This window comes from Cherax quadricarinatus, chromosome 8 (genome assembly GCF_038502225.1).
Source record: "Cherax quadricarinatus isolate ZL_2023a chromosome 8, ASM3850222v1, whole genome shotgun sequence".
Taxonomy (NCBI): domain Eukaryota; kingdom Metazoa; phylum Arthropoda; class Malacostraca; order Decapoda; family Parastacidae; genus Cherax; species Cherax quadricarinatus.
In genome coordinates, this window is record NC_091299.1 from 41,412,397 (window position 1) to 41,433,786 (window position 21,390).

The window sequence follows — 21,390 nt, forward strand, 5'->3', positions numbered from 1 at the left end:
GTAAGCACTAAGTCTCTCCATTATATCTGGAAACTCCAAAATTTCAAGTGTTTTTAAAAGTTATTTTAGTAGGTTGATAGACAGCAACCACCCAGGGAAGTACTACCGTCCTGCCAGATGACTGTGAAACAGAAACCTGTAACTGTTTTGCATGATGGTAGGATTGCTGGTTTCTTTTTTCTGTCTCATAAACACGCTAGATAACAGGGATATCTTGCTACTCCTACTTACACTTTGGTCACACTTCACAGACACGCACATGCATATATATATAAATACATCTAGGTTTTTCTCCTTTTTCTAAATAGCTCTTGTTCTTCTTTATTTCTTCTATTGTCCATGGGGAAGTGGAAAAGAATCTTTCCTCTGTAAGCCATGTGTGTCGTATGAGGTGACTAAAATGCTGGGAGCAATGGGCTAGTAACCCCTTCTCCTGTAGACCTTTACTAAAAAAAGAGAAGAAGAAAAACTTTATAAAACTGGGATGCTTGAATGTGCGTGGATGTAGTGCGGATGACAAGAAACATGTGATTGCTGATGTTATGAATGAAAAGAAGTTGGATGTCCTGGCCCTAAGTGAAACAAAGCTGAAGGGGGTAGGGGAGTTTCAGTGGGGGGAAATAAATGGGATTAAATCTGGAGTATCTGAGAGAGTTAGAGCAAAGGAAGGGGTAGCAGTAATGTTGAAGGATCAGTTATGGAAGGAGAAAAGAGAATATGAATGTGTAAATTCAATAATTATGTGGATTAAAGTAAAGGTTGGATGCGAAAAGTGGGTCATAATAAGCGTGTATGCACCTGGAGAAGAGAGGAATGTAGAGGAGAGAGAGAGATTTTGGGAGATGTTAAGTGAATGTATAGGAGCCTTTGAACCAAGTGAGAGAGTAATTGTGGTAGGGGACCTGAATGCTAAAGTAGGAGAAACTTTTAGAGAGGGTGTGGTAGGTAAGTTTGGGGTGCCAGGTGTAAATGAAAATGAGAGCCCTTTGATTGAACTTTGTATAGAAAGGGGTTTAGTTATAGGTAATACATATTTTAAGAAAAAGAGGATAAATAAGTATACAAGATATGATGTAGGGCGAAATGACAGTAGTTTGTTGGATTATGTATTGGTAGATAAAAGACTGTTGAGTAGACTTCAGGATGTACATGTTTATAGAGGGGCCACAAATATATCAGATCACTTTCTAGTTGTAGCTACACTGAGAGTAAAAGGTAGATGGAATACAAGGAGAATAGAAGCATCAGGTAAGAGAGAGGTGAAGGTTTATAAACTAAAAGAGGAGGCAGTTAGGGTAAGATATAAACAGCTATTGGAGGATAGATGGGCTAATGAGAGCATAGGCAATGGGGTCGAAGAGCTATGGGGTAGGTTTAAAAATGTAGTGTTAGAGTGTTCAGCAGAAGTTTGTGGTTACAGGAAAGTCGGTGCGGGAGGGAAGAGGAGCAACTGGTGGAATGATGATGTAAAGAGAGTAGTAAGGGAGAAAAAGTTAGCATATGAGAAGTTTTTACAAGGTAGAAGTGATGCAAGGAGGGAAGAGTATATTGAGAAAAAGAGAGAGGTTAAGAGAGTGGTGAGGCAGTGTAAAAAGAGAGCAAATGAGAGAGTGGGTGAGATGTTATCAACAAATTTTGTTGAAAATAAGAAAAACTTTTGGAGTGAGATTAACAAGTTAAGGAAGCCTAGAGAACAAATGGATTTGTCAGTAAAAATAGGAGAGGAGAGTTATTAAATGGAGAGTTAGAGGTATTGGGAAGATGGAGGGAATATTTCGAGGAATTGTTAAATGTTGATGAAGATAGGGAAGCTGTGATTTCGTGTATAGGGCAAGGAGGAATAACATCTTGTAGGAGTGAGGAAGAGCCAGTTGTGAGTGTGGGGGAAGTTCGTGAGGCAGTAGGTAAAATGAAAGGGGGTAAGGCAGCCGGGATTGATGGGATAAAGATAGAAATGTTAAAATCAGGTGGGGATATAGTTTTGGAGTGGTTGGGGCAATTATTTAATAAATGTATGGAAGAGGGTAAGGTACCTAGGGATTGGCAGAGAGTATGCATAGTTCCTTTGTATAAAGGCAAAGGGGACAAAAGAGAGTGCAAAAATTATAGGGGGATAAGTCTGTTGTAGGATTGCAGATAAGCAGGGAGGCTTCAGAGTGGGTAGGGGATGTGTAGATCAAGTGTTTACATTGAAGCATATATGTGAACAGTATTTAGATAAAGGTAGGGAAGTTTTTATTGCATTTATGGATTTAGAAAAGGCATATGATAGAGTGGATAGAGGAGCAATGTGGCAGATGTTGCAAGTATATGGAATAGGTGGTAAGTTACTAAATGCTGTAAAGAGCTTTTATGAGGATAGTGAGGCTCAGGTTAGGGTGTGTAGAAGAGAGGGAGAATACTTCCCGGTAAAAGTAGGTCTTAGACAGGGATGTGTAATGTCACCATGGTTGTTTAATATATTTATAGATGGGGTTGTAAAAGAAGTAAATGCTAGGGTGTTCGGGAGAGGGGTGGGATTAAATTATGGGGAATCGAATTCAAAATGGGAATTGACACAGTTACTTTTTGCTGATGATACTGTGCTTATGGGAGATTCTAAAGAAAAATTGCAAAGGTTAGTAGATGAGTTTGAGAATGTGTTTAAAGGTAGAAAGTTGAAAGTGAACATAGAAAAGAGTAAGGTGATAAGGGTATCAAATGATTTAGATAAAGAAAAATTGGATATCAAATTGGGGAGGAGGAGTATGGAAGAAGTGAATGTTTTCAGATACTTGGGAGTTGACGTGTCGGCGGATGGATTTATGAAGGATGAGGTTAATCATAGAATTGATGAGGGAAAAAAGGTGAGTGGTGCGTTGAGGTATATGTGGAGTCAAAAAACGTTATCTATGGAGGCAAAGAAGGGAATCTATGAAGGTACGTATAGTAGTACCAACACTTTTATGTGGATGTGAAGCTTGTGTGGTAAATGCAGCAGCGAGGAGATGGTTGGAGGCAGTGGAGATGTCCTGTCTAAGGGCAATGTGTGGTGTAAATATTATGCAGAAAATTTGGAGTGTGGAAATTAGGAGAAGGTGTGGAGTTAATAAAAGCATTAGTCAGAGGGCAGAAGAGGGGTTGTTGAGGTGGTTTGGTCATTTAGAGAGAATGGATCAAAGTAGAATGACATGGAAAGCATATAAATCTATAGAGTAAGGAAGGAGGGGTAGGGGTCGTCCTCGAAAGGGTTGGAAAGAGGGGGTAAAGGAGGTTTTGTGGGCGAGGGGCTTGGACTTCCAGCAAGCGTGCCTGAGCGTGTTAGATAGGAGTGAATGGAGACGAATGATACTTGGGACCTGACGATCTGTTGGAGTGTGAGCAGGGTAATATTTAGTGAAGGGATTCAGGGAAACTGGTTATTTTCATATAGTCGGACTTGAGTCCTGAAAATGGGAAGTACAATGCCTGCACTTTAAAGGAGGGGTTTGGGATATTGGCAGTTTGGAGGGGTATGTTGTGTATCTTTATACGTATATGCTTCTAAACTGTTGTATTCTGAGCACCTCTGCAAAAGCAGTGATAATGTGTGAGTGTGGTGAAAGTGTTGAATGATGATGAAAGTATTTTCTTTTTGGGGATTTTCTTTCTTTTTTGGGTCACTCTGCCTCGGTAGGAGACGGCCGACTTGTTGAAAAAAAAAAGTGTATGGCAGAGTTATTATTGAAAGAATTAAGAGTAAGACGGAGAATAGGATAGCAGATGAACAAGGAGGCTTTAGGAAAGGTAGGGGGTGTGTGGACCAGGTATTTACAGTGAAACATATAAGGGAACAGTATTTGGATAAGGCTGAAGAGGTCTTTGTGGCATTTATGGATTTGGAAAAGGCATATGACAGGGTGGATAGGGGGGGGCAATGTGGCAGATGTCGCAGGTGTATGGTGTAGGAGGTAGGTTACTGAAAGCAGTGAAGAGCTTTTACGAGGATAGTGAGGCTCAAGTTAGAGTATGTAGGAAAGAGGGAAATTATTTCCCAGTAAAAGTAGGCCTTAGACAGGGATGTGTGATGTCACTGTGGTTGTTTAATATATTTATAGATGGGGTTGTAAGAAAAGTAAATGCGAGGGTCTTGGCAAGAGGTGTGGAGTTAAAAGATAAAGAATCACACACAAAGTGGGAATTGTCACAGTTGCTCTTTGCTGATGACACCGTGCTCTTGGGAGATTCTGAAGAGAAGTTGCAGAGATTGGTGGATGAATTTGGTTGGGTGTGCAAAAGAAGAAAATTAAAAGTGAATACAGGAAAGAGTAAGGTTATGAGGATAAGATTAGGTGATGAAAGATTGGATATCAGATTGGAGGGAGAGTGTATGGAGGAGGTGAATGTATTCAGATATTTGGGAGTGGACGTGTCAGCGGATGGGTCTATGAAAGGTGAGGTGAATCATAGAATTGATGAGGGGAAAAGGGTGAGTGGTGCACTTAGGAGTCTGTGGAGACAAAGAACTTTGTCCTTGGAGGCAAAGAGGGGAACGTATGAGAGTACAGTTTTACCAACGCTCTTATATGGGTGTGAAGCATGGGTGATGAATGTTGCAGCGAGGAGAAGGCTGGAGGCAGTGGAGATGTCATGTCTGAGGGCAATGTGTGGTGTGAATATAATGCAGAGAATTCGTAGTTTGGAAGTTAGGAGGAGGTGCAGGATTACCAAAACTGTTGTCCAGAGGGCTGAGGAAGGGTTGTTGAGGTGGTTCGGACATGTAGAGAGAATGGAGCGAAACAGAGTGACTTCAAGAGTGTATCAGTATGTAGTGGAAGGAAGACTGGGTAGGGGTCGGCCTAAGAAAGGTTGGAGGGAGGGGGTAAAGGAGGTTTTGTGTGCGAGGGGCTTGGACTTCCAGCAGGCATGTGTGAGCGTGTTTGATAGGAGTGAATGGAGACAAATGGTTTTTAATACTTGACGTGCTGTTGGAGTGTAAGCAAAGTAACATTTATGAAGGGGTTCAGGGAAACCGGCAGGCCGGACTTGAGTCCTGGAGATGGGAAGTACAGTGCCTGCACTCTGAAGGAGGGGTGTTAATGTTGCAGTTTAAAAACTGTTGTGTAAAGCACCCTTCTGGCAAGACAGTGATGGAGTGAATGATGGTGAGAGTTTTTCTTTTTCGGGCCACCCTGCCTTGGTGGGAATCGGCCAGTGTGATAATAATAAAAAAAATTAGTTTGTTGAGTATTCCTGGTAAAGTGTATGGTAGAGTTATTATTGAAAGAATCAAGAGTAAGATGGAGAATAGGATAGCAGATGAACAAGGAGGCTTTAGGATAGGTAAGGGGTGTGTGGAGCAGGTATTTACAGTGAAACACATAAGTGAACAGTATTTAGATAAGGCTAAAGAGGTCTTTGTGGCATTTATGGATTTGGAAAAGGCGTATAACAGGGTGGATAGGGGGGCAATGTGGCAGATGTTGCAGGTGTATGGTGTAGGAGGTAGGTTACTGAAAGCAGTGAAGAGTTTTTACGAGTATAGTGAGGCTCAAGTTAGAGTATGTAGGAAAGAGGGAAATTATTTCCCAGTAAAAGTAGGCCTTAGACAAGGATGTGTGATGTCACCGTGGTTGTTTAATATATTTATAGATGGGGTTGTAAGAGAAGTAAAAGTTAAAAGATAAAGAATCACATATAAAGTGGGAGTTGTCACAGTTGCTCTTTGCTGATGACACTGCTCTTGGGAGATTCTGAAGAGAAGTTGCAGAGATTGGTGGATGAATTTGGTAGGGTATGCAAAAGAAGAAAATTGAAAGTGAATACAGGAAAGAGTAAGGTTATGAGGATAACAAAAAGATTAGGTGATGAAAGATTGGATATCAGATTGGAGGGAGAGAGTATGGAGGAGGTGAATGTATTCAGATATTTGGTAGTGGACGTGTCAGCGGATGGGTCTATGAAAGATGAGGTGAATCATAGAATTGATGAGGGGAAAAGGGTGAGTGGTGCACTTAGGAGTCTGTGGAGACAAAGAACTTTGTCCTTGGAGGCAAAGAGGGGAATGTATGAGAGTATAGTTTTACCAACACTCTTATATGGGTATGAAGCATGGGTGATGAATGTTGCAGTGAAGAGAAGGCTGGAGGCAGTGGAGATGTCATGTCTGAGGGCAATGTGTGGTGTGAATATAATGCAGAGAATTCGTAGTTTGGAAGTTAGGAGGAGGTGCGGGATTACCAAAACTGTTGTCCAGAGGGCTGAGGAAGAGTTGTTGAGGTGGTTCGGGCATGTAGAGAGAATGGAGCGAAACAGAATGACTTCAAGAGTGCATCAGTCTGTAGTGGAAGGAAGGCGTGGTAGGGGTCGGCCTAGGAAAGGTTGGAGGTAGGGGGTAAAGGAGGTTTTGTGTGCGAGGGGCTTGGACTTCCAGCAGGCATGCGTGAGCATGTTTGATAGGAGTGAATGGAGACAAATGGTTTTTAATACTTGACGTGCTGTTGGAGTGTGAGCAAAGTAACATTTATGAATGGGTTCAGGGAAACCGGCAGGCCGGACTTGAGTCCTGGAGATGGGAAGTACAGTGCCTGCACTCTGAAGGAGGGGTGTTAATGTTGCAGTTTAAAAACTGTAGTGTAAAGCACCCTTCTGGCAAGACAGTGATGGAGTGAATGATGGTGAATATTTTTCTTTTTCGGGCCACCCTGCCTTGGTGGGAATCGGCCAGTGTGATAATAATAAAATAAATAAAAATGAACTCTGATAATTATACTTACGTATACCTGTACCTAAAAAAACTTATATACTTTGCTGGCGTGCAGGTTCACATTAACATCAGTAAGTGTCTTATATCTCGAGACGCCATATTAGTAATGATAATTATAATCACTGAGTCTCATTTAAATGTCGTATATCACTTTAATATACACATTTTCATTAATCCATATATGATATTTTTTCAAAATTATATAATAAACACGATGCATAACATATAAATAAGATAAATACACCCCACAGTAGAATAAATAAACATAAATATGAAATGTGGTAGCAGACGACTTGCACATGTGACGCCATATTAGAAATTATTATAATAATAATAATAATAATCACCGAGTCTCATTAAATATCGTATATTACGTTAATGTACACATTTTCATTAATCCATCCATGATATTTTTTTCAAAATTATATAATAAACATGATACATAACAAAAAGATGATAAATACACCCCACAATAGAATAAATAAAAATAAATATGAGATGTCGTAGCCAGATAACTTGTACAAGTGACGGCAAGAATAACATTTTCTCTAGTCTAACATAAAAGAAAATGTGTTACTGGGGGTAACTGTAGAAAATTATTCCTTTCGTATGTATGTAAGTAAGTTTATTCAGGTATACACAAATATAGTTAAATAGATTATCATACATAACAGCATATGTGTAGAGAACCTAGGATAATCCAAAAAAGTCAGAGTGACTTATTTCCATTGCCCTCACTCAGAGTGTCATTTCTTCTAAAAATGGTGTTACATGAGAATGGGAGTGTTCTTTATTTATTCTACCATGTCAATGTAGAGACAACTTGTACACAATGTAACTTGTACACAAACCAGACGTGTACACTTTGTTTGTTTACAAAAATTAGGTTTGCCTGGTTTGTTTACATAACTCTGCACCTGTCTTCTCTCATGTACTCATTCTCTCTCTCTCATTTATTCATTTTATCTCGTTTACTCACCCCTGACTCTACATTAAGACTACAAATATTTTAAGGTAAGTAATGATTGAACTGTATATGCATTTTATCGCTCTGGGATGCTTAAATGTAATAGAATATTATGTGTAGGTGGGTTGGCCTGGTATAGTAGCCTGGCTGACTACCATACATACCACACTTGATTTCTTACAATAAATAATACTTGTCTCGCCCTGATTAAGACTAAAAATATTTTAAGGTAAGTAATGAGTGCACTATGTGTGTATTGTACTTTTTTATTGTTTTTTGATGCCTAGTTCTATTGCTAACTTAATACAGGTACCATCTGACTTACGACCAAGCTTGGTTCCGGCCAACCGGTCGTAAGTCAAAATGGACGTAAGTTGAACCTTTGAAAATTGCCGACATACTGGGTAGGGCATAATGTCAAACGTTTCCTATATAAACTACCTACATAATACTGTAATGTAATGTACAATCATTATTTCATTCTTTTTACCATAATTTACTTTTATTGTTATATTTTAATTATTTATGTACTGTATATAATGTATACATGGTAGTGAACTGTATTGTAAATTTTACATCACATGCAGTATCATATGTATTGTTGACACAGTGGAATGGGAGAATACCACTGGTAGTGTCATCCTGCCAGAATGTAGTATAACCTATTCCCTAAGTAAAGAGAAACAACTCTGGAACATGTGTAATACGTATCTGGCTGGCTGGCTGTCTGGCTGGCTGTCTGGCTGGCTGTCTGACTGGCTGTCTGGCTGGCTGTCTGACTGGCTGTCTGGCTGGCTGTCTGTCTGGCTGTCTGACTTGCTGTCTGTCTGGCTGGCTGTCTGGCTGGCTGTCTGGCTGGCTGTCTGTCTGGCTGTCTGTCTGTCTGTCTGTCTGTCTCTCTCTCTCTCTCTCTCTCTCTCTCTCTCTCTCTCTCTCTCTCTCTCTCTCTCTCTCTCTCTCTCTCTCTCTCTGTCTCTCTCTCTGTCTCTCTCTCTCTCTCTGTCTCTCTCTGTCTCTCTCTCTGTCTCTGTCTCTCTGTCTCTCTCTCTGTCTCTCTGTCTCTCTGTCTCTCTCTCTGTCTCTCTCTCTCTCTGTCTCTCTCTCTCTCTGTCTCTCTGTCTCTCTCTCTCCCTGTCTCTCTCTGTCTCTCTCTCTGTCTCTCTGTCTCTCTCTCTGTCTCTCTCTCTCTCTCTGTCTCTCTCTCTCTCTGTCTCTCTCTCTCTCTGTCTCTCTCTCTCTCTCTGTCTCTCTCTCTCTCTGTCTCTCTCTCTCTCTCTCTCTCTCTCTCTCTCTCTCTCTCTCTCTCTCTCTCTCTTACACACAGGTACTCGTAAGTAATCATACTTAGTATAAATTACCTAGGATAACCCAAAAAATCCAGACAAAGTGCTATACAGTGGATCTGTGCTCCAGTGCCCCAAATTAATAATATTAATAATAATTATTATTATTATTACAATAATACGAGTGTACTAATATTAATAATATTGTTATTATACTATAATATAATAATCATGTCCACTCATTACTTACCTTAAAATATCTGTAGTCTTAATGTAGATTGAGAGGTGAGTAAACAAGATTAAATGAATAAACGAGAGAGAGAATGAGTGTAAAAGGTTCACGAGTTATGTAAACAAACGTTGTTGTTGTTGGCAGCCCGGACACGAATGGTTTTTGTTTACTCTGTCAAGCCGACCAGAAAAGCATCTCATATTTGTTAATTTATATATTTATATGTTATGTAGGAGGAAAGAGGAGTGATTGGTGGAATGATGAAGTAAAGGGTGTGATAAAAGAGAAAAAGTTAGCTTATGAGAGCTTTTTACAAAGAAGCATTATAAGAAGAGTAGAGTATGTGGAGAGTAAAAGAAAGGTAAAGAGAGTGGTGAGAGAGTGCAAAAGGAGAGCAGATGATAGAGTGGGAGAGGCACTGTCAATAAATTTTAATGAAAATAAAAAAAAATTTTGGAGTGAGTCAAACAAGTTAAGAAAGCTTAGAGAACGAATAGATTTGTCAGTTAAAAATAGAGTAGGGGAGTTAATAGATGGGGAGATGGAGGCTTTGGGTAGATGGCAAGAATATTTTGAGGAACTTTTAAATGTCGACGAAGAAAGGGAAGCGGTAATTTCATGCGCTGGCCAGGGAGGTATACCATCTTTTAGGAGTGAAGAAGAACAGGATGTGAGTGTGCGGGAGGTGCGTGAGGCAATACGTAGAATGAAAGGGGGTAAAGCAGCTGGAACTGATGGGATCTTGACAGAAATATTAAAAGCAGGGGGGATATAGTGTTGGAGTGGTTGGTATTTTTGTTTAATAAATGTATAAAAGAGGGGAAGGTACCTAGGCATTGGTGGAGAGCATGTATAGTCCCTTTATATAAAGGGAAGGGGGACAAAAGAGATTGTAAAAAATATCGAGGAATAAATTTACTGAGTGTACCAGGAAAAGTGTACGGTAGGGTTATAATTGAAAGAATTAGAGGTAAGACAGAATGAAGGATTGCGGATGAGCAAGGAAGTTTTAGAGTGGGTAGGGGATGTGTAGATCAAGTGTTTACATTGAAGCATATATGTGAACAGTATTTAGATAAAGGTAGGGAAGTTTTTATTGCATTTATGAATTTAGAAAAGGCATATGATAGAGTGGATAGGGGAGCAATGTGGCAGATGTTGCAAGTATATGGAATAGGTGGTAAGTTACTAAATGCTGTAAAGAGCTTATATGAGGATAGTGAGGCTCAGGTTAGGGTGTGTAGAAGAGAGGGAGACTACTTCCCAGTAAGAGTAGGTCTTAGACAGGGATGTGTAATGTCACCATGGTTGTTTAATATATTTATAGATGGGGTTGTAAAAGAAGTAAATGTTAGGGTGTTCGGGAGAGGGGTGGGATTAAATTATGGGGAATCAAATACAAAATGGGAATTGATGATAATGTGCTTATGGGAGATTCTAAATAAAAATTGCAAAGGTGAGTTTGGGAGTGTGTGTAAAGGTAGAAAGTTGAAAGTGAACATAGAAAAGAGTAAGGTGATGAGGGTATCAAATGATTTAGATAAAGAAAAATTAGGTATCAAATTGGGGAGGAGAAGTATGGAAGAAGTGACTGTTTTCAGATACTTGGGAGTTGACGTGTCGGCGGATGGATTTAAAGGATGAGGTTAATCATAAAATTGATGAGGGAAAAAAGGTTGGCATTCTTTTCTGCATGTAAATCTATATTTATGCCAGGGAAGTGACCCCTGAAGTGACCTAGAGTCCTTACGGAGGGGGATTCCCCTTCCAGACAATAAGCTCTCTTCCCTCTCTCCTCCTCCCTGTCTTCCATTCATCAACAACAGCCTTCAATGAAGGTAACTGTCATGTTGAATGTTCATTCTTTTCTGCATGTAAATCTATCTTTTAGGTAAAAAAAAAAATTGTTGTTGATACTTCTGGGTGTCTGGAATGAATTAATTGGACTTACATTATTTTTTATGGGGAAAATTGATTCGAAAATCATCCATTTCAATAATCGTCACACTTCCAGGTACAGATTACTGATGAAAAATGAGGGATCACTGTACGTATTTTATGATTGTTCATAAGAACATAAGAAAGGAGGAACACTGCAGTAGGCCTGTTGGCCCATGCATGCTTACTGGAAGTCCAAGCCCCTCGCACACAAAACCTCCTTTACCCCCTCCTTCCAACCTTTCCTAGGCCAATCCCAACCCCGCCTTCCCTCCATTACAGATTTATACACTCTCGAAGTCATTCTGTTTCGTTCCATTCTCTCTACATGTCCAAACCACCTCAACAACCCTTCCTCAGCCCTCTGGACAACAGTTTTGGCAATCCCTCACCTCCTCCTAAATTCCAAACCATGAACTCTCTGCATTATATTCACAACACACATTGCCCTTGGACATGACATCTCCACTGCATCCAGCCTTCTCCTCACTGCAACATTCATCACACATGCTTCACACCCATTTAAGAGCATTGGTAAAGCTATACTCTCATACGTTCCTCAATCTGCTTCCAAGGACAAAGTTCTTTGTCTCCACAGACTCCTAAGTGCATTGCTCACCCTTTTCCTCTCATCAATTGTATGATTCACCTCATCTTTCACAGACCCATCTGCTGATACGTCCACTCCCAAATATCTGAATACATTCACCTCCTCCATACTATCTCCCTCTAATCTTATATCCAATCTTTCATCACTAAATCTTTTTATCCTCATAACTTTACTCTTTCCTATATTCACTTTTTTTTCTTTTACATACCCTACCAAATTCATCCACCAACCACTGCAACTTCTCTTCAGAATCTCCCAAGAGCACAGTGTCATCAGCAAAAAGCAACTGTGACATCTCCCACTTTGTGTTTGATTCTTTATCTTTTAACTCCACACCTTTTGCCAAGATTCTTGCATTCACTTCTCTTACAACCCCATCTATAAATATACTGAACAACTGCAGTGACATCACACATCCTTGTCTAAGGCCTACTTTTACTGAGAAATGATCTCCCTCTTTCCTACATACTCTAACTTGAGCCTCACTATCCTCGTAAAAACTCTTCACTGCTTTCAGTAACCTACCTCTTATACCATACACCTGCAATATCTGCAGCTTTGCCCCCCTATCCACCCTGTCGCACACCTTTTCCAAATCCATAAATGCCACAAAAACCTCTTTAGTCTTATCTAAATACTCTTCACCTATATGTTTCACTGTAAACACTTGGTCTACACACCCCCTACCTTTCCTAAAGCTTCCTTGTTCATCTGCTGTCCTACTCTCCATTTTACTCTTAATTTTTTCAATAATAACTACCATACACTTCAATTTATAAATAAGAAATATTTACACTTTAAAAATAAGAAATATTTAAACTTACTGTACCTTGGAGATGCTGGCATTGGTTTAGGGTAGGGGAAGATTCGCAGGGCGGCGTATGTTTGCCAGTGGCCCTATATACTGTACCTCCAGTAACATTGGAGGAGTCAGTTTCATGTCGTCCTTTTTCTATCACTTAATTACTTAACTTATTTGCTACACTGTTAATTCTACACTTTATTGCTGGCTGGTACTATAGCCTTTATTGACTCCTGCTGCTTTAGTATCGTACATATCGTAGAAGCACTGAGTCACTGAAGAAGGCACATTCTCCCCTCTCTTTTCCTCCTCCACTCTGGTACTTTGCTACAAGTTTTTTCTTGATTTCTAACGTGTTTCTCACCTTCTTTATCAATGGGCTGGCAATAGCAGCTTTCTTTGGGCCCATGGTGGCTTATTTAGCAGTAGCACAGAATAAACAATGAATTATTACGAAATGTGTCCTATGGCCTTGCAGGATAATGTTCATTCACCCATAAACAAGTGACATTCCTCCTCAAAATGCATGTGTGGGAGGTTGTGTGTGTGGCACACTCGGACATGTACTGTACCACTGAAGAGAAGAGAGGAAAGCAACGGAAACAGAGCCAGTATTTTTACCATACCACCGATGAGAACTGAGGAAACCAATGAAAATGGAGCCAATGATTTTACGGAAAAAGTTGGCGATAACAGAAATGAGTGAAAACAGAGCCCAACGAAAAGGGGGGTCCACTGTAACATAGAAACATGATATATACTCTAGAATGAATAAAATATGTCATTATGTGACGAGTGGTGGCGGCCACTCCCTAGGTAAAAGTAATAGTTGCTCTGATCAGGTCTTGCCCTTCTGAGGTCTTATTATAAGAGAAAATGGAGTGTTTTTGAGGCTAACTGCACTAGATCACTAGTTTCATGAGGAAAACATTGAAACAAAAGCAACCCCCCCCCCCTTCCTCCCCCGAGCCAGGAGATCAGCCTACGTTTTGGGCAAATATCTCTGAAGTAAATCAGTATAAATGCCTTGTCCCTAAACACCCCAAAATTCTAGCAGCTTCAAATATTGCAGGAGAAAACTGGTAGACCTACATGTGAGAGAATGGATCTGCATGGTAAGCGTGTGCAGTATAAAACAAAATCCTGCGGCATGCAGTGCATAATGAGAAAGAAAACTCTGACTGTGTTTTTGGTCTAAAACGCCAAATTTGAGGTGTATTTTCGTATAGTATTTATGGTTGTATTCTCTCTTTCTTGGTCTCATTTGATAGAATGAAAGATATATTACAGAAATAGAGAAATGTACCTTGAAATTGAGCTCAGAGTAGTGGAAATGTTCAATTTTTGCCAATGTTCAAGAGTAAACATTGGCAAAACTGGCCAGTCTAATACGCAGTCACGAATGGGTTGACATTATTAATACAATTATTACAATAATGCAGTAGTCTGCATAACAGTAAATCTTATATTGTTTGTGTGAATTAAAATTCAGACTGGAAAGCAAGAGCAATATAAGAGGGGCCTCTAGACATTACAGTGGACCCCTGGCATTCGATGGCATCGGTATACGTTAAATCCGGTATTCAATACATTTTAATGCAAAAATTTTGCCTCGCCACTCGTTAAAAAACCCGCCACATGCGATTTGTCTGGGACGCATCCATGTGAGTGCCAGTGTTTACAAGCCAGCCAGTGTGCTCGCATCTAAGCATACATTTGGTACATTCCATATTATCACAGTGTTTTTGCTGCTTGTTTCTGCAAAATAAGTCACCATGGGCCCCAAGAAAGCTTCTAGTGCCAACCCTGTGGTAAAAAGGGTGAGAATTATTATGGAAATTAAGAAAGATTTTGAAGGGTTTGGGGCTAACCCTGAGAAGCCTATGCCAGTTGTGGAATCCATTGTGCCTACTTCAAAAATTAAGGAAATGTGTGCAAAGTGGGTTGAACTGCAAACCTTTATGGATGAAAATCACCCTAACACAGCTATTGCAAGCCGTGCTGGTGACTATTACAATGACAATGTTATGGCCCATTTTAGACAAATCGTAAAGGAACGGGAGGTACAGAGCTCTATGGACAGATTTGTTGTGCAACAGAGGTCCAGTGACTCTCAAGCTGGTCCTAGTGGCATTAAAAGAAGAAGGGAAGTAACCCCAGAAAAGGACTTGCTACTTCAAGTCCTAATGGAAGGGGATTCCCCTTCTAAACAATAAGTTCGACACTCTCCCCTCCTCCCATCCCATCAATCATCACCAGATCTTCATTAACCCTTTCAGGGTCCGTCCCATAGATCTACGGCTTTACGTTCAGGGTCCAAACCGTAGATCTATGTCATGAGCTCAGCTCACTCTGATAAACTGTGAGTGGTACATTTGGGCCTAGATATGAGAGAATACATCTATGTGGTATGTGTGCACCACATAAAACCGATCCTGCAGCACACTGTGTATAATGAGAGAAAAAAACTGAAATCATGATTTTTCGATTAAAATAGCGACTTTGCAGTGTTTTTTCGTATGTTTTTTATAGTTGTATTTGCGATTTCTTGGTCTCAATTGATAGAATGGAAGACATATTACAGAAATAGAGATGATTTTGATTGGTTTTAGCACTGGAAATGGCTTGAAACTGAGCTCAAAGTAGCAGAAATGTTAAATTTTTGCCGATATTCAAGAGTAAACAAACGACCTCACACGTCTAATACACGCCAGCTGGTGGGTCTAATATGCATTCATAAATATGGTGATGATATTTATACAATTATTACAGTATTGCATAACAGTAAATCTTCAATTTTTTGGTGTGAATAAAAATTCATTATGTGAATAAAAAATCAAAATGGAATTTATTTGTAAAGCCTCAAAACATAACTAATGAACAGAGGAAATGTTAGTTTAGTTCCAGGAATACCTACATTGTTTATTCTGGACCCTATTTTGAAATTGGAATATTTTGAACTTTGTGTTAAATTGGCCAAATTAACAATTTCCGATCACTTTAATTTGTAGTTGAAACAGTTGACTTGCTGATTTCTTGTGCTCAATCGATAGAATAGAAGTAATACTAGTGAAATAGCTAAGAATTTGGTTTACTGGAGTAATGTAATTGGCCTAAAATGGGAGTCAAAGTCGGCAAAATCGCCGATTCGTAAATATCGCTGACACATCAAAATTCGTGAGAGCATAATTTCATCAGTTTTCCATCAAATTTCGTACTTTTTGTTTTATTACCTTCACAAAAAGATTCTTTACCATTTCATAAGAAAAAATAACCAATTTTTTTTTTTTGAAAATTCTTGGACACTGGGGCACCACTTCAGATTTGGGCCTTGGACCCTGAAAGGGTTAAAGGTAAGTGTCATGTATTCTATTGTTAGTAGAGTACTACTAACTGTGCATGTCTTCTTCAGTTTGTGTGCATTAAACTTAATATTTCATGTGGTAAAACTTTTTTTTTTTTTCATAGTACTTTTGGGTGTCTTGCACGGATTAATTTTATTTCCATTATTTCGTATGGGGAAAATTAATTCGCCTTCCGATAATTTTGGCATATGATGAGCTCTCAGGCACGGATTAATATCGTATACCAGGGATCCACTGTACTAATGAACAGAGAAAATGTTATTTTAGTGCCAGGAATGTCTGCATTGTTTACTCTGGACCCTATTTTGAAATTGTTATTTTTTGAAATTTGTGTGAAATTGGCCAAATTGCCAATTTCTGACCACTTTATTGGGTAGTTGTAATCGGTAAATGGGCAATTTCTTGTACATGGTTGATAAAATAAATGGAGTTCTAGTAAAATAGCTTTGAGTTTGGTCAACTGGGACAGTGGAATTGGCCGAAAATAGGATTCAAAGTGGGTGAAATCACCGTTGCATATACAGTAGGGCCCCACTGATATGGCAGGTTAGGTTCCAGGCTAGCGCTGTAAAGCGGAAATCGCCATAAAGTGTAACATCCCTTTTTTTCCACATATAAATACACCTACCATCTGACTTACGACCTGCTCGACATACGTCCACTCGACTTACGACCGTACATCTGGCAGCTGGGTTGGGCCGGCTGATACCACCATACAATATTTGACAATACTCGCGGCATCTATGCGCCATGCAGGCAGCATCAGTTTGAGTTACCCTGCCCTATCAGCAGCATCATACTGTATTAACTGTACTAACTTGACAGTAAATTTCACCATGGTCCCTAAGAGGAAGTCTGAATTTTGCACTGGAGATTGTGGCAAGAAGGCAAAGGCTCTTGCTCTTGAATTCTCTCTGTTTTCACTGTTGCACATAAATCTGTCTGTATCTGTCTGCCTGTATATCTGTCTTTGTCATCCTGTGTGTGTCTGTCTACCTGTGTGTCTGTCTTTCTGTCTGCTTGTCTCTGTCCCAGAGAGCCGCTCATGAACCAACAGGTATTACACACGAAGCAGAGTTGTCACATCTTCAGTATGATGCTAGTATCGCTATATAGCTTATTTATGTATCACAATTCATCTAATATGACATAATAAACAATACAGTGGAACCTCTACTTGTGAGCGTTTCCACGTGCGAGTTTTTCTAAATATGAGCAGTGTATGGGTCGTTTTTTCGCTTCCATTCGTGAGCAAAATTTCCATAAGCGAGCAGACCTCAAGGCAGGTTCCTTCACACTGGTGAGGGGCTCTTGCTCTCGGGAATTGTATCTCATTTGTTTGTTGGACTATCTTATTGAAACTTAACATACACCAAAAAATAAAAGAAATCTAAGCGTAAATAATGGAGTTCACTTCTCAGCAATTAGTCACCCCTTAGTGGTATTTTCATATGGTTTTTATTGTTGTATTCTCGTTTTTTTTTATCTCAGTTGATAGAAATAGATATAATTTTGATTGCTTTCACGATGAGAAGTACCTTGAAATTGAGCTCAACGTAGGAGAAATGGTCTATTGCTTGGTTGTGTTTCAGAGTAAACAAGTGTAAGAGAAATAATAGTATTTCTTACCTTAAATTGTGGGTGCTGGTGTTTATGGATTATTGTGAAGAGAGTGGAGAGTTATGTTGTGGTCCTACTGGGCTGAGGTGGATGGTAGAGGTACTGGTACTGAAGTTGATGGTTGTACTGGAGTGTCTAACTTTGTCATTCAATCATGTGATTCAGTAAGTCAGTCAAGTGATTCAGTAAGTCAGTCAAGTGATTCAGTAAGTCAGTCAAGTGATTCAGTAAGTCATTCAGTAAGTCAGTAAAGTTGTTTAGTAAGTCAGTCAAGTGATTCAGTAAGTCAGTCAAGCCATTCAGTAAGTCAGTCAAGTTGTTCAGTAAGTCAGTCAAGTGATTCAGTAAGTCAGTCAAGTGATTCAGTAAGTCAGTCAAGTGATTCAGTAAGTCTCAAGTGATTCAGTAAGTCAGTCAAGTGATTCATTAAGTCAGTCAAGTAATTCAGTAATTCAGTAAGTCAGTCAAGTGATTCAGTAAGTCAGTCATTCAGTCAGTCAGTCAAACTCATGCTAAATGACAGTCTACTGTACATTTTATTCATTTTAGAGTAGATATCAGGTTTCTATGTTATTTAATTGTTTATTATGTCATATTAGATGTAGTGAGATAGATAAATACGCCGTAGAGTTGATATTAGCGAAATTATTGAAGTAAAGAATTCCACTGGAACAGATTAATTGCATTTCAAATAATTTAAATGAGGAAAATTGACTTTGCAAACGAGCAAATCCAGTTGCGAGCAAGGTCTTGGAACAGATTAAATTCGCAAGTAGAGATTCCACTGTATAAGTAACATAAAAACCTGATATACACTCTAGAATGAATAAAATATGAACTTAACTATTTTAAGCTCCACATCTTGCACCTGTGCTTCATTTCAAATTCCGAAATATAATGTTAGATCAAGTATGGTGTTTTTCATTTGGATTTTATGGCTCTTCTGTATCTGATTGCCATTTACCTGTTAATGCTTACTAATTGTTTTCATTATTATTTCAGCCAAACTGCTATGCAAAAATTATTTCAGTAGAAACTCAGAAGAAGATTGTAATTTATTCTAAACAACCTATTGCCTGTGGCGAAGAAATTACTTATGATTATAAGTTCCCAATTGAAGAAGAGAAGATTGTGTGTTTGTGTGGTGCTGCTCAATGTAAGGGAACACTTAATTAAGGAAAACTAAGAAGGTATGGTAGAAAAACATAACAGTACTCCCATTAGTGCATCATCTCAAACTGGGCTGCAAGAACCGGTGATACAAAAATAAGTAATTTGTTTGACAATTAACCCTTAAACTGTCCAAACGTAGATCTACATTTTTTCAACATTTGAAAGTATGTAAAAAAAGTAGATCTTCTTTTTTTTTTTTTTACATTTGAAAACGTGTAAAAAAACTTTGATCTACTTTATATATATATATATATATATATATATATATATATATATATATATATATATATATATATATATATATATATATATATATAATATATATATATATATATATATATATATATATATATATATATATATATATATATATATATATATATATATATATATATATATATATATATATATATATATATATATATATATATATATATATATATATATATATATATATATATATATATATATATATATATATATATATATATATATATATATATATATATATATATATATATATATATATATATATATATATATATATATATATATATATATATATATATATATATATATATATATATATATATATATATATATATATATATATATATATATATATATATATATATATATATATATATATATATATATATATATATATATATATGAAAATGTGTAAAAAAAACGTAGATCTACTTTTGGAGCACTACACATGTGAACATAGATCTGCTTGGACAGTTTAAGGGTTAAATATGAAATTGTGACATCACAATAATATTCTTTAAAGATTATAATTCTTGCAGTTTCTGATGATCTTTGGTAAAAAAATTCTTTTCTGCATCCTCACTTGTTCTTCATATCATGTCTAATGAAGTGAATTTTGTGGTATTTATAAATAAATTATAATTAACTGTATAAATGAGCTTGAAGGTCATTTATTAAATAAGACCTTATTTTTATTAACAGAAATGAATAATTTTTACTGTTTCTGTGTTATTAATTCATATTCAGAGGTTTACTTATACAAGCAAGATTACAGTCTACATTATATATATACATACACATTTTGTATTCTCAGTAAGACTGTTATTATAACAACTCTTAACCTTTTTCTTACCATCATACAGGCTGCTGTGAGTCATGTATAATTTAAAGTATTGTAATTAAACTTTGATGATTTTAACTTAGAAATAAATTATACTATTTTTTGTATGTTAAAGCTTTAGATGGAAATAGTCTCATTGGATAATATTCTTATCACCCATTGCATCATATTCTTATGTCTTTACTCCTAGTTAATATTAATTAACAAAGTAAAATAGCATTTGGTGTAAACTACTACTACTTCATTGATATTTTGTAAGGAAAGAGACATATGGCTGTAAACTTTATTGACCTCCTACATTATATTAGTTAATAGGGAAGGTTACATGTTTAGTTATGACTAAGCAGTGAATATCTTTGTATGAAAATCTGGTATGGCTTAATAATTATGGTTCTTTCAAACTGTAGGGAATCACTGTTATGTGGCCTGTTCATAGTTTTTTGGTGAAACATTAGCTAATTTCAGCAAGGCATGTGACAGTTTTAAATCTTCAGTTTTGTATTTCCATCATACCATTTTTTATGCAATGCTCAAATAATCTGAAGTGAATTGGAAACTATAATTTTAATGCATCAAAGCTTGTAGATATATTTTGATAATACAGCAGAAATGAGATTTCTTAATACCTACTCATTTCCTGTGAGGTAAACACACGTGATACACTTAATACATTTTATTGAAGGAATGTTTCACAGAACCTGTGGGATATGAACCCATGGCAAGCCAGTGTTGAAACTAGCAGACCAGTTCCACCAGCTGCTTACAATTGTCTTTTTACAATTTTATGAGTCATTGGTAAAAGCATTGAAGTGACTTGAACTAGACCTTGCGTGCCACACTGATGTTGAGTCATATGCAAAAACCTGCATTATGGTCACAGGGGAAGCTTATGTTAAACTTCCTAGGGTATAAAAATGTACATAGGTGAATTCATCTTATTAGGCTAACATGGTACAGTGGCTATCAAACTAACCTGCTAGTTTTAGGACTAGATTACCATGGGTTTGCATCTCACACATTCCACGGTTGCTTATGATTTAGTGAGTCATTAAGGTAACGTTCTGTGCACTCAGGGTTTTGATGAAGTTGAGTTTCCTTAATAAAATGTTGCAAGTGTTGCATGTGTGTCTTTACTTCAGTCTGTCAGTGCTAATTTACCAAGTACAGTACTAGTAGTAACTCCTCTCCTTATAAATTTTTAAGACATGGGCATAATTCTTTTCTTAATGAATAAGGGATGAATTTTGTTTATTTGATCTATGCACAGTAAGTTGCTAAGAATTTATCTCTTGTCATATGTTGGCAATTGCAAACATGGTATCAGTTAAAATTTAAAATTCTTGACATTAAGGTATATAAAAATTGATGTGATTCATGTAAAAATACAAATTAATAGCCTGAAATATTTTATACTTGTTGAAAATGAAAGAATGAATATATTCAGCAAGATGTTCAATGTACTAAAAGTATTTGCTTTACATTGCAAAGAAAGATAGTTGGTTTAAAGAACAGACAAAGTGGTCTCTTCAGTATGATCACAGGAAACTTTTGTACTCTCATTACTA

General features: G+C 37.6%; 1 protein-coding gene across 1 annotated transcript in view; it reads left to right on the forward strand.

The window, feature by feature from the left end:
* Nucleotides 1-18,937, forward strand: part of Set1 (SET domain containing 1) — a gene marked incomplete in the record, with an annotated part of 508,988 nt that extends 490,051 nt beyond the window's left edge. The window contains 1 exon segment of the mRNA XM_070083037.1: nt 18,544-18,937. Within this exon segment, the coding sequence (XP_069939138.1) occupies nt 18,544-18,717 (174 nt within the window).
* Nucleotides 18,938-21,390: the final 2,453 nt, after the last annotated feature.